The following is a 14,727-nucleotide window of genomic DNA, read 5'->3' as shown; positions in this document are numbered from 1 at the left end:
CGCATATTTAAAAGACCATTTAGTCCAAGGATTATGGTCAGTCACGGAGTCAGACGACTCTTCTAATATAAGAGAGCTAAAAGCTATCTATCATGCTCTATGTGAATTCCTTCCGCAGCTACACGGGACACATACCAGAATTCTGTCCGACAACATGACATCAGTCGCCTATATCAATCATCAAGGAGGAACAAGATCAGGAACGCTCATGTCTATAACCGAAGACATTCTAACCCTAGCCGAAGAACATCTTCTGTCCCTGTCAGCGCTACATGTCAGAGGAGTGGACAACTCAAGGGCAGATTTCCTCAGTCGTCATAGCCTCCACCAAGGGGAGTGGGTCCTAAATCATCAAATTTTCAAAATGATAACTATGAAATGGGGTACACCCGAGATAGATCTCTTCGCCACAAGACAAAACCGACAACTAAAAAGATTCGCTTCAATGTTCCGGGCCGACAATCCCGACATTCTCGATGCCCTTCAGACTCCTTGGACATTTCAGAAAGCATACGCTTTTCCTCCTCTAATTCTGCTACCAACAGTAATCAGGAAGATAAGGGAGGACCGGGCAAATATAATCCTGATTGCCCCATTTTGGCCAAAAAGACCATGGTTTTCCCTGCTCAGAGCCATGTCCATCTCGGATCCGTGGATCCTCCCGGAGGATCAGGATCTTCTTTCCCAGGGGCCTTTCAACCACCCTCATGTGAAGGGACTAAGGTTGACAGCCTGGAATTTGAGAGGCAGCTGTTAAAACTAAGAGGCTTCTCCGATAGTGTAATTAATACCTTGTTGACAAGTAGAAAAAGATCCACTACTGACATATATGTGAGAGTGTGGAGGAAATTTCTAGATCTCTATCCATCAGCGTTGTCTAGTGAAATTCCCGTCTCCACTATTCTAGAATTTCTTCAAAAAGGACGTGACCTAGGCCTTTCAGTTAATACTCTGAAGGTACAAGTTTCTGCTCTAGGGGCCTTGTATAGTCACAATGTTGCGGGTAATAGATGGATAGCTAGATTTATTTCAGCTTGTCAGAGATCAGAGCCAGTTCAGATTCCCCAGATGCCTCCTTGGGATATTAATTTGGTCCTGGAAGCCTTAACAGGTCATCCATTTGAGCCTCTAGACTCAGCTCACATTAAATATATTTCACTTAAGACTGTTCTTCTTGTCGCGCTAGTATCGGCAAGAAGGGTAAGTGACATACAGGCGCTATCTGTAGATCCTCCCTTTATGTCAATTTTTCCAGATAGAATTGTCCTGAAGACAGACCCTTCCTACCTTCCTAAAATGTGTACAAAATTTCATAGATCTCAAGAGATCCTTCTTCCTTCTTTCTATAATAATCCTACAAACCAGGAGGAAGAGAAATACCATACTTTAGATGTGAGAAGGGCTATAATAGCTTATCTGGATAGGACTAGCGCCTGGAGGAAGAGCAGGGCTCTCTTTGTTTCCTTCCAGGGTCAAAGGAAAGGATCGGGTATAACAAAAGGCACACTATCCCGATGGATTCGGGAGGCGATATACCTGGCCTATTCATCTAAAGGGGAGAATCCACCTGAGACTGTGAAGGCACATTCCACCCGGGCGATAGCATCATCCTGGGCTGAACGAGCAGAGGTTCCTATAGAACTCATATGTAAGGCCGCAACCTGGTCTTCTCCTTCTACCTTCTATAGTCACTATAGATTAGATTTATCTGCCTCCACTGACTTGTGTTTCGGTAGATCCGTTCTTAATACGATAATCCCCCCCAAATAACTATCTCTGAAAGTCTCTCAGTGGGTGCTGTCGTGGCAAAGAGAAAACACCGGATTACGTACCGGTAATGCTCTTTTATAGAGCCACGACAGCACCCCTTCACTTCCCTCCCATTTACATATATTAGTGTACATATGAGCACTGTTAAGGGTGGTGGATTCTTGTACTTATACGTAGTTAAATTATAATGAATGATGATAAAGAATTGTCTACTAAAACTGGTGGGCGGTTCCTCGCAATCTCTGTAACCCAAACTGTGGGAGCGAGGGGGACCGCCCCTTTTATCTCTCCGTAGGGTTTCCTGTTCCTAGGGGCGGATCCCCTCTCTCAGTGGGTGCTGTCGTGGCTCTATAAAAGAGCATTACCGGTACGTAATCCGGTGTTTTGCTAAGGCTTTATTACCACAGACCTTATTTTTCACATTAGTGACAAAGGACCTGGTTTTGCCCTGTTTTTCTCATAGGCAAGAAAAGAATGGAGGTTTCCAAAGCTTCTCATTGCAACCACGGACAAAGTAACAGCATTTGAAGGACAACAGTGTTCTGTCATATTAATTTTTTTTTCACTGACCCGTTCACTTGAATTGGCTACATGTGACTGCAAATCAGACAATAGTGTATAGCTGACTTTTTTTCTTTAACCCTTACATAAGACGAGAAACAGTGTGAATAAGGCCATAATTGGGTTAACTGTCCATAACATGTGCAGATGATAACAAGAAAGTTATCAGGGCTGGTTTAAGCTGAGTTCCCACCATGCATTTTTAGTGAGTTTTTGACTGCATATTTTCACAGCCTCAAGAAAGCACCGTCTTACAGTCATAGCAATTTCCCTCGTGAGTACGCAGAGTTTTATGTCCAGAAATGCATCAGCGGAAAATCTGCAGTTAAACGCATATGCATTTCCTCAGTGGACATGCTTTAAGTAGACACATAATCTGCACGTGACTGTATCAATCAAGCCAAAGCCAATTCCAGGAAGTATCAAAAATAAAGCAACTTTATTTAAACCATGACATACCAACTAGAGACAAAAAACGCATGTGCGGTGCAGAAAATCTGCAGCATGAAAAGCTTTCCTGAAGCTCATCATGGGAACATAGGCTTAAAGACCATTTTCCAATAATCAGGAGTGACTTCTCTTCTGAAACCCTGTTTAGTTGATTATCAGTCTGGGGCTTTGAGATTGCTATGTACAGGTCCTCACTAATGCTTATGATTACAGCTGTGGTATTTTAGGGACTTTTCTCACTACTAGATAAAAAAAAAATGTCTGATTGTGAAATGTTGCTTCCTTTAGGAAGCGCCAACCAGGAATATGAATGCCCCATGTGTTCTTTGGTGTGTGCCAATAGTACCATTCTACAAGAACATGTGAATCTGCACTTGGAGGAAAACTATGATACAGGTATGTGGTTTTTCCAGCTTTACTACGAGGACTGCCAAGTGTCCTCTCCTTTCACTTTATCTTCTTAAACAGTTGCTGCAAAAAATGTCTGATTAAAAGCAATTTTTCACTTACCGTATATACTCGAGTATAAGCCGACCCGAGTATAATCCGACCCCCCTAATTTTGCCACAAAAAACTGGGAAAACTTATTGACTCGAGTATAAGCCTAGGGTAGGAAATGCAGCAGCTACCGGTGAGTTTCAAAAATAAAAATAGATGCTCCATACCGTTCATTATTGCCCCATAGATGCTCCATATAAAGTTGTGCCCCATATATAATGCTCTGCACTGTTCATTATGGCCCCATAGATACTCCATATAAAGCTGTGCCATATAGAATGCTCTGCACCGTTTATTATGGCCCCATAGATGCTCCACATAAAGCTGTGCCCCATATATAATGATCTGCACCATTCATTATGGCCCCATAGATACTCCATATAAAGCTGGGCCATATATAATGCTCTGCACCATTCATTATGGCCCCATAGATGCTCCATATAAAGCTGTGCCACATATAATGCTGCATACTGTTCATTATTGCCCCATAGAAAGCTGTGCCATATAGAATGCTCTGCACCGTTCATTATGGCCCCATAGATGCCCCATAGAAAGCTGTGCAATATATAATGCTCTGCACCGTTCATTATGGCCCCATAGATGCTCCACATAAAGCTGGGCCATATATAATGCTCTGCACCGTTCATTATGGTCCCATAGATGCTCCATATAAAGCTGGGCCATATATAATGCTCTGCACCGTTCATTATGGCCCCATAGATGCTCCACATAAAGCTGGGCCATATATAATGCACTGCACCGTTCAGTATGGCCCCATAGATGCTCCACATAAAGCTGTGCCCCATATATAATGCTCTGCACCGTTCAGTATGGCCCCATAGATGCTCCACATAAAGCTGTGCCCCATATATAATGCTCTGCACCGTTCAGTATGGCCCCATAGATGCTCCACATAAAGATGTGCAATATATAATGCTCTGCACCGTTCATTATGGCCCTATAGATACTCCATATAAAGCTGGGCAATATATAATGCTCTGCAGTAGGGTTGAGCGAAACGGGTCGGCCATTTTCAGAAGTCGCCGACTTTTGGCAAAGCAAGGCGCGTCCGAGGGTGAGTATATACCTAATAGGAATATACTCACCCTCGGACGTGCCCTGCTTCTTTCCGGCAGCCTTCCTTCCTAAGAATCAGCACTTGCTGGACCTTGTGGTGACGTCGCGGCTTGTGATTGGTCGCGCGAGCGGTCACGCGACCAATCACAAGCCGCGACGTCACCGCAAGGTCCTGCAAGCGCTGATTCGAAGGAAGGAAGGTTCCCGGTTAGTACCAGGGCGCGTCCGAGGGTGAGTATAGCAATATTTTTTATTTTAATTCTTTATTTTACACTTAAATATGGATCGCAGGGCCTGAAGGAGAGTTTCCTCTCCTTCAGACCCTGGGAACCATTGGAAACCCAATGCACTGCATTGGGTTTCGAGTTTCGGCCGACCCCGACTTTTTTATAGGATCGGCCGATTTCACTCGACCCGACTTTTGAAAAAGTCGGGTTTCGTGAAACCCGACCCTATCCTATAAAAGTAAAAGTCGCTCAACCCTGCTCTGCACCGTTCATTATGGCCCCATAGATGCTTCACATAAAGCTGGGCCATATATAATGCTCTGCACCGTTCATTATGGCCCCATAGATGCTCCACATAAAGCTGTGCCACATATAATGCTGCATACTGTTCATTATTGCCCCATAGATGCTCCATAGAAAGCTGTGCCATATAGAATGCTCTGCACCGTTCATTATGGCCCCATAGATGCCCCATAGTAAGCTGTGCAATATATAATGCTCTGCACCGTTCAGTATGGCCCCATAGATGCTCCACATAAAGATGTGCAATATATAATGCTCTGCACCGTTCATTATGGCCCCATAGATGCCCCATAGAAAGCTGTGCCATATAGAATGCTCTGCACCGTTCATCATTGCCCCATAGAAAGCTGTGCCATATAGAATGCTCTGGACCGTTCATTATGGCCCCATAGATGCCCCATAGAAAGCTGTGCCATATAGAATGCTCTGCACCGTTCATCATTGCCCCATAGAAAGCTGTGCCATATAGAATGCTCTGCACCGTTCATCATTGCCCCATAGAAAGTTGTGCCATATAGAATGCTCTGGACCGTTCATTATGGCCCCATAGATGCTCCTTAGAAAGCTGTGCCATATAGAATGCTCTGCACCGTTCATCATTGCCCCACAGAAAGCTGTGCCATATAGAATGCTCTGCACCGTTCATTATGGCCCCATAGATGCTTCACATAAAGCTGGGCCATATATAATGCTCTGCACCGTTCATTATGGCCCCATAGATGCTCCACATAAAGCTGTGCCACATATAATGCTGCATACTGTTCATTATTGCCCCATAGATGCTCCATAGAAAGCTGTGCCATATAGAATGCTCTGCACCGTTCATTATGGCCCCATAGATGCCCCATAGTAAGCTGTGCAATATATAATGCTCTGCACCGTTCAGTATGGCCCCATAGATGCTCCACATAAAGATGTGCAATATATAATGCTCTGCACCGTTCATTATGGCCCCATAGATGCCCCATAGAAAGCTGTGCCATATAGAATGCTCTGCACCGTTCATCATTGCCCCATAGAAAGCTGTGCCATATAGAATGCTCTGGACCGTTCATTATGGCCCCATAGATGCCCCATAGAAAGCTGTGCCATATAGAATGCTCTGCACCGTTCATCATTGCCCCATAGAAAGCTGTGCCATATAGAATGCTCTGGACCGTTCATTATGGCCCCATAGATGCTCCATAGAAAGCTGTGCCATATAGAATGCTCTGCACCGTTCATTATGGCCCCATAGATGCCCCATAGAAAGCTGTGCCATATAGAATGCTCTGCACCGTTCATTATTGCCCCATAGAAAACTGTGCCATATAGAATGCTCTGCACCGTTCATCATGGCCCCATAGAAAGCTGTGCAATATATAATGCTGCTGCTGCACTAAAAATAAAAAAAAATCACATACTCACCTCTCTTTGCTCAGGACGCCGGCGCTTGCAATATTTACCTGCTCCTCGTGCGGCTCCATCTCCAGCACTGACACTCAGCAGAGGGCGTCCGGCGCGCACTGACCACGTCATTGCGCCCTCTGACCTGAGCGTCACTGCCAGAGGACGCTGGAGACGTAGCCACACTGGAACAAGGAGCAGGTAAATATCGCGCAGCGCTCCCCTCCCCGTATACTTACCTGCTCCCTGCGCGGTCCCTGCAGTCCCTGCTTCTCCCGGCGCTGCATTTTCTTGCTGTATTGAGCGGTCACAGTTACTGATCATTACAGAAATGAATATGCGGCTCCACCCCTATGGGAGGTGGAGCCGCATATTCATTACTTTAATGAGCGGTACCATGTTGTAACAACTCTGCTGGCATCACAGCATGGCCTCACATCTCTCACACAATCTTACCCACTGCTCCAGGCCATGATGTGGTTTCTGTTTCATGCCAGCTCCATGTTCTGTGTCTGCTCTGTGCATGCTTCATGGCTATGTGTATAGGGGGCCGGCGCCTGAACTCTCTGGTTCTTATAGGAATCAGGTGCATCTGTCTAATCAGTTTCTGACCAATTATCAAGAGGCCTCCTGTATATAGTGCAGCTCCACCCTGTGGTCTGGGCCTGTGCAATGTGTTAGCTAAGTTAGTGTTTAGCTGCTGAGTTTGCCTGGCCTTGCTCTGAGTTACTCCCTCTCTGGAGGCTTTTCTCTGTGCTATTGCCTTGATCTTGTAGTCCGCCCTCCAGAAGGCAGAATATCCTGGTCCCTGTGTCTTTGTCCCTGTGTCTTGTTCCATTGCCTTGTCTGTACTTTGTCTTTTCTCGGTCTCCTTGTCTGTGGCTTCCTTCCCTGCTTTGTCTTTCCTTGTGTTCTCAGTCTGCTTACACTCCGCACTCTTGCGGCTCTGCACTCAGTCCTTGCTTCGCACTCTCTGGCTTTGCTCTATGGCTCCGCTCTTTGCGGTTCTATCTGGCTCCGCTCTTTGCGGTTCTATCTGGCTCCGCCTCCTGTGTTTCTGCACTTGGCTCCGTCTCTGCTCTTGGCGTTACCTCCAGCGTCTCCGCTCTTGGCGTTACCTCCAGCGTCTCCGCTCTTGGCGTTACCTCCAGCGTCTCCGCTCTTGGCCCCGCCTCCAGCGTCTCCGCTCTTGGCCCCGCCTCCAGCGTCTCCACTCTTGGCCCCGCCTCCAGCGTCTCCGCTCTTGGCTCCGCCTCCAGCGTCTCCGCTCTTGGCTCCGCCTCCAGCGCCTCCGCTCTTGGCCCCGCCTCCAGCGTCTCTGCTCTTGGCTCCGCCTCCAGCGTCTCTGCTCTTGGCTCCGCCTCCAGCATCTCCGCTCTTGGCTCCGCCTCCAGCATCTCCGCTCTGTGGCTCCGCTCTTTGCGGTTCTATATGGCTCCACCTCCTGTGTTTCTGCACTTGGCTCCGTCTCCGCTCTTGGCCCCGCCTCCAGCGTCTCCGCTCTTGGCCCCGCCTCCAGCGTCTCCGCTCTTGGCCCCGCCTCCAGCGTCTCCGCTCTTGGCCCCGCCTCCAGCATCTCCGCTCTTGACCCCGCCTCCAGCGTCTCCGCTCTTGGCCCCGCCTCCAGCGTCTCCGCTCTTGGCTCCGCCTCCAGCGTCTCCGCCCTTGGCTCTGCCTTCTCTTTCTCTTCTCTTTGCTCCACCTTCTACTCGTACTCAGCCTCCTGCGTTTCTGTTCTTGGTTCTAGCTCTTGTGCTTTCACTCTGCATCCGCTCTTGCGGTCTTTCTCTACTTGTTACTTAGTCCTCCTGTCTGAACACCTCCAGTGTGAACAGGCCCCTACCTGTTCCTTCATATACTACATCAACCAGTCCTGTGTTCTCTGCCGTGCCTCCCAATCCTGTGTTCCTGACAGTCCTGCCGTTCCTGCCCTGCCTTCCAGTCCTGTGTTCCTGCTGTCCTAGCCAGTCGTGGCCGCCTGCTCGCCAGTGTCTGTTGTACCTGTCTGCCTGCCTGTGTCCCTGCCGTGCCCGCCTGTCAGCCAGTGTGCCAGCCGTGCCCGCTCCGTTCCTTAGTGGGATCAGCAGCCACAGCCAGACATCACCCTGGAGTGGCACCTGGTAGCTTCCTATTGCACAAGTCTGACCTCACCATCAGAGGCTCCAGCGAACACCTAGGAAGCTGCTTAGTTACGCCCCTTCCAGGGAAGTTTGGTCTGTGGTCCAGTGTGGCCACACCCCCGTATGCCCGCGCCAACCAGTCTGGGTGCGTGCGTGACAGTTTGCACAGGCCATGGTCCCCGCTGAGTCCCATGTGCCTTCGCTCTCGGAGCAAGATGAACTCTCTCCTTGCCAGTATTGGCCTCCGAGGAAAATGTTTACCCAGTCTGAAAGCCAGTCCTTCACTGCTCCATCCCCAGTTGTCATCTCTAATGAGCTGTTTGATCGACTTCAAGCCTGCGCTCCTAATGACGAATCCAAGCCAGCAGATCCTCCATGCTACTATGGGGACCCAAAGCAATGTCGTGTGTTCCTGGAGCGGTGCTTGCGTTATTTCAAGTGGCATGCTCCCCAATTCCCCACTGACTGGTTGAAAGTAAGTTTCTTAATGGCCTACCTTAGAGGAGATGCTTTGATGTGGTGCGACCCCCTTTGGGAAGCAGGGGACCCCATCATCTCGAATCTGCCGGCCTTCCTGGTGGCCTTCTGTAAAGCCTTCGATGAGCCAAGTACTGCATCTCCTGAAAAGTCTTCCCCTTCAAGCTCACAGAGACGGTCCAGACGAAAGAAACCTGTAGGTAAACCGTCACTTCCATCCCTGACCGTGCAAGACTCATCTGTTCCACAACCCGCCAAAACGGCCACCCGAGCAAGATCCAAGAGGTCTAATAAAAGGGGTCTGGCAAATCTGCAGCCTGAATCTGGTGCTGAGATTGAAATACGGTATCCCTGTGGTTGTAAAGAACATTCAGATTGTCTTTGACCTGTGAAGCCTGTACTCCAAAACCCTGGGCCAGTAGGAGAGGCTGCCCCTGGCGAGAGTACTTCCTCTCCGTCAAAGTTAATGACGGTTTCTCTGCCTTCTGGGAGCTTTGGTGTGTTTAAGCTGCCTATCATTCGGAGTCAGTGTATAGTCTCCGTTCTACAGCTCCAGAACCCGGTGTGGGCGTTGCCTGATAATGGCCGAGCCCTGCTAAAGAGCAGTCTAGTCCTGCAAGGACAACTACAGCTCCAAGTTGGAGCCTTATCCACGAAGAAGTTTGTTTTCCGTATGCTGTCTGTTATGGCCATGGGTCATTCTGAGCCAAGGACTCTACCACCAGCTCTGGTCAAGAGTTCCAGTAAAGTGCTTCGTTTCAACTTACCCAGTCTTGAGGAGTGTCTGGTTCCCATGCGTCAAAGACACTCAGCAGTGTCATCTTCTTCAGCTGGTCTGCTAGTCGTTTAGTCAAGATGTGCTGACGTCACTGAAGATGGGGAAACGGTGACGATGTCTCCACACATCTCCAATGACTATACCAGTAAACAGTTAGTCGTCGAGTCAAGGTGTGCTGACGTCACTGAAGATGGGGAAACGGTGATGATGTCTCCACACATCTCCAGCGACTATACCAGTAAACAGTTAGTCGTCGAGTCAAAGTGTGCTAACGTCACTGAAGATGGGGAAGCGGTGACTATCTCTCCACACATCTCCCACGACTATTCCTGTAATCCTTTCCTAGGAACAACCCCGCCGTTTGGACGATTTCTTCTGGATAACGGGCAGAAGATGGTTGCTATGTGGATACCTTCTGCGTCCTTGTGGCCGGCTGGTGAAGATTTTAAAACAGAAGTTTGTTCACCTCAATTTTTCTCTGACCCGGTGGAGATGTTTTTCTCCTCTCTCATCTCTAATGACTTTTCTTGTGTTCCGTATCTAAGAACATCTCTGCTACCTGTCGGGCAAAAGTTGAATCCTATGAGAAGGCTTCCAGTTTCCATGTGTCCGGCTGTTGAAGATTTTAAGACAGCAGCATTCAATTCCCTGTTACCTGTCTACCTGAAGGAGGTGGTCCAGCTCATTGTGGAAGCTAACCCTGTTGAGCACCAAGAGACTTTGTTTTATGAGATTCCTGGTGACCCGCCTGCCTTATTCTACCCTGAAGATGTCATGTTGGCCTGGACTATGTGTGCTCCTATCCTTCTTCTACAAGTTATTCTGGCGGGCTTGAAGAAGAGGGGCCGTAAAGGGGGGGTACTGTAACAACTCTGCTGGCATCACAGCATGGCCTCACATCTCTCACACAATCTTACCCACTGCTCCAGGCCATGATGTGGTTTCTGTTTCATGCCAGCTCCATGTTCTGTGTCTCTGCTCTGTGCATGCTTCATGGCTATGTGTATAGGGGGCCGGCGCCTGAACTCTCTGGTTCTTATAGGAATCAGGTGCATCTGTCTAATCAGTTCCTGACCAATTATCAAGAGGCCTCCTGTATATAGTGCAGCTCCACCCTGTGGTCTGGGCCTGTGCAATGTGTTAGCTCAGTTAGTGTTTAGCTGCTGAGTTTGCCTGGCCTTGCTCTGAGTTACTCCCTCTCTGGAGGCTTTTCTCTGTGCTATTGCCTTGTTCTTGTAGTCTGCCCTCCAGGAGGCAGAATATCCTGGTCCCTGTGTCTTTGTCCCTGTGTCTTGTTCCATTGCCTTGTCTGTACTTTGTCTTTTCTCGGTCTCCTTGTCTGTGGCTTCCTTCCCTGCTTTGTCTTTCCTTGTGTTCTCAGTCTGCTTACACTCCGCACTCTTGCGGCTCTGCACTCAGTCCTTGCTTCGCACTCTCTGGCTTTGCTCTGTGGCTCCGCTCTTTGCGGTTCTATCTGGCTCCGCTCTTTGCGGTTCCATCTGGCTCCGCCTCCTGTGTTTCTGCACTTGGCTCCGTCTCTGCTCTTGGCGTTACCTCCAGCGTCTCTGCTCTTGGCGTTGGCGAGAAACAACGTCATTAGGGAGGCACACTTTGTGTGCGTAGTATTGATGCTTGTGGGCGTACATCAGCTTTTACTCTGAACTTCCAGTGAGCTGCACGAGAAGACGGAGACGTACATGTGGAGAAACAACATCATTAGGGAGGCACACTTTGTGTGCGTAGTATTGATGCTTGTGGGCGTACATCAGCTTTTACTCTGAACTTCCGGTGAGCTGCATGAGGAGACGGAGAAGTACATGGGGAGAAACAACGTCATTAGGGAGGCACACTTTGTGTGCGTAGTATTGATGCTTGTGTGCGTACATCAGCTTTTACTCTGAACTTCCAGTGAGCTGCACAAGGAGACACACTTGGGGAATCCCAGAAGAGATAAAGGTGGACTTTCTGACTTTCGGGCTCTCTAGGGTTATGTGGATTAACCCTTAACAAGTAGGTCTTTATTTAAAGCATAGACAAGAGCGGCGGCAGACCGCAGGATGATATTGAACAAGGAGGTTGTTTATCCCTTGTGAGGGAAACATCTCCCCTCTCCCCCAAATTGGCAACTTATTTATTTAACCTTCCTCCCTTGATGACTTGAAAAAATGAAACGCGTTGGGAGGCCACGGGGATAAAAATTCTGAGGCACTTATATTCCAATAGTGGGTTCTTAATTGTACGGGGCTGAGTTATAACCATTTCCCCACATTTTTTTGGGATCGATTTGAGGCATCTGTGTGGAACCGTCCGTGAGAGACCAAGTGAAATCATTGCACACTATCTGGGTGAGACTGTTCCAATACCTCAGCATATGTCCTTCTATGTTTATGGCTGTCATGTATTATGTGATACCTATTCACTATACCTAGACTGTGCTGGTTGTTGAGAATATAGATGAATAGCTGCATGAGGCCAAAGGTCAATGCTTTATTATTGCTCAAATTGTAAGCTTCTATGAGTCCGGTGACTCTGAAGTGCATTTGAGTAGTTTTGGATACACCTATGAGGAACAGACATGTAGTCTAGGTGTATATATTAGTATCATTTGTAGTTTTTGTAATTTATGTTTGTCCTGTTCTTGTCTGTAAGGTTTTGAAATACTATTATTAACCCCTTCCCGACCTTTGACGCCACGTAGGCGTCATGAAAGTCGGTGCCAATCCGACCCATGACGCCTATGCGGCGTCATGGAAAGATCGCGTCCCTGCAGACCGGGTGAAAGGGTTAACTCCCATTTCACCCGATCTGCAGGGACAGGGGGAGTGGTAGTTTAGCCCAGGGGGGGTGGCTTCACCCCCTCGTGGCTACGATCGCTCTGATTGGCTGTTGAAAGTGAAACTGCCAATCAGAGCGATTTGTAATATTTCACCCATTATAACGGGTGAAATATTACAATCCAGCCATGGCCGATGCTGCAATATCATCGGCCATGGCTGGAAATACTAGTGTGCCCCCACACCACCCCTCCGATCGCCCCCCCACCCCCCCGATCTGGCCGGTACACTGCTCCGGCTCCCCTCCGTCCAGTGCTCCGCTCCCCCCGTGCTCGTGTCCGCTCCCCCCGTGCTCCAATCACCCCCCCGTGCTCCAATCACCCCCCCTGCACTCCGATCCACCCCCCCCCCCGTGCTCCGTTCCACCCCCCGTGCTCCATTCCAGCCCCCCCGTGCTCCGTTCCACGCCCCCCGCGCTCCGTTCCACCCCTCCCGCGCTCCGATTCCCCCCCCCCGTGCTCCGATCCCCCCCCCCCGTGCTCCGATCCCCCCCCCCGTGGTCCCCCCCCACCCTATCATACTTACCGATCCAGCCGTGGTCCCGTCCGTCTTCTCCCGGGCGCCGCCATCTTCCAAAATGGCGGGCGCATGCGCAGTGCGCCCGCCGAATCTGGCGGCCGGCAGATTCGTTCCAAAGTGCATTTTGATCACTGAGATATAATCTATCTCAGTGATCAAAATAAAAAAAATAATAAATGACCCCCCCCTTTGTCACCCCCATAGGTAGGGACAATAAAAAAATAAAGAAATTTTTTTTTTTCCACTAATGTTAGAATAGGGTTAGGGTTAGGGGTAGGGTTAGGGGTAGGGTTAGGGTTAGGGGTAGGGTTAGGGGTAGGGTTAGGGGTAGGGTTAGGGGTAGGGGTAGGGTTAGGGGTAGGGTTAGGGCTAGGGTTAGGGTTAGGAATGTGCACACGTATTCTGGTCCTCTGCGGATTTTTCCGCTGCGGATTTGATAAATCCGCAGTGCTAAACCGCTGCGGATTTATGGCGGATTTACCGCGTTTTTTTCTGCGCATTTCACTGCGGTTTTACAATTGCGATTTTCTATTGGAGCAGTTGTAAAACCGCTGCGGAATCCGCACAAAGAAGTGACATGCTGCGGAATGTAAACCGCTGCGTTTCCGTGCAGTTTTTCCGCAGCATGTGTACAGCGATTTTTGTTTACCATAGGTTTACATTGAACTGTACACTCATGGGAAACTGCTGCGGATCCGCAGCGTTTTCCGCAGCGTGTGCACATACCTTTAGAATTAGGCTATGTGCACACGGTGCTGATTTGGCTGCGGATTCGCAGCAGTGTTCCATCAGGTTTACAGTACCATGTAAACATATGAAAAACCAAATCCGCTGTGCCCATGGTGCGGAAAATACCGCGCGGGAACGCTGCGTTGTATTTTCCGCAGCATGTCAATTCTTTGTGCGGATTCCGCGGCGTTTTACACCTGTTCCTCAATAGGAATCCGCAGGTGAAATCCGCACAAAAAACACTGGAAATCCGCGGAAAATCCGCAGGTAAAACACAGTGCCTTTTACCCGCAGATTTTTCAAAAATGGTGCGGAAATATCTCACACGAATCCGCAACGTGGGCACATAGCCTTAGGGTTAGGGTTAGGGTTGGAATTAGGGTTGTGGTTAGGGTTAGGGGTGTGTTGGGGTTAGTGTTGTGGTTAGGGGTGTGTTGGGGTTAGGGTTGTGATTAGGATTATGGCTACAGTTGGGATTAGGGTTAGGGGTGTGTTGGGGTTAGTGTTGGAGGTAGAATTGAGGGGTTACCACTGTTTAGGCACATCAGGGGTCTCCAAACGCAACATGGCGCCACCATTGATTCCAGCCAATGTCGTATTCAAAAAGTCAAATGGTGCTCCCTCACTTCCGAGCCCTGACGTGTGCCCAAACAGTGGTTTACCCCCACATATGGGGTACCAGCATACTCAGGACAAACTGCGCAACAATTACTGGGGTCCAATTTCTCCTGTTACCCTTGTGAATCTAAAAAAATGCTTGCTAAAACATAATTTTTGAGGAAAGAAAAATGATTTTTTATTTTCACGGCTCTGCATTATAAACTTCTATGAAGCACTTGGGGGTTCAAAGTGCTCACCACACATCTAGATAAGTTCCTTTCAGGGTCTAGTTTCCAAAATGGGGTCACTTGTGGGGGGTTTCTACTGTTTAGGCACATCAGGGGCTCTGCAAACGCAACGTGACGCCCGCAGAGCATTCCATCAAAGTCTGCATTTCA

The 14,727-nt window shown here is 48.8% G+C and overlaps 1 protein-coding gene across 1 annotated transcript in view; it reads left to right on the top strand.

Annotated features, from left to right (window-relative positions):
• The window catches only part of ZUP1 (zinc finger containing ubiquitin peptidase 1), a 96,552-nt gene that overhangs the window by 19,759 nt on the left and 62,066 nt on the right, over window positions 1-14,727 (top strand). Inside the window, exon 3 of the mRNA XM_069726186.1 lies at window positions 3,070-3,177. Coding sequence (XP_069582287.1) covers window positions 3,070-3,177 — 108 coding nt within the window. The remainder of the gene's footprint in view (window positions 1-3,069; window positions 3,178-14,727) is intronic.

The sequence above is a fragment of the Ranitomeya imitator genome, chromosome 5, assembly GCF_032444005.1.
Source record: "Ranitomeya imitator isolate aRanImi1 chromosome 5, aRanImi1.pri, whole genome shotgun sequence".
Taxonomy (NCBI): Eukaryota; Metazoa; Chordata; class Amphibia; order Anura; family Dendrobatidae; genus Ranitomeya; species Ranitomeya imitator.
Note: the sequence above shows the minus strand (reverse complement) of the source record. Positions and strands in the feature narration are given on the sequence as shown.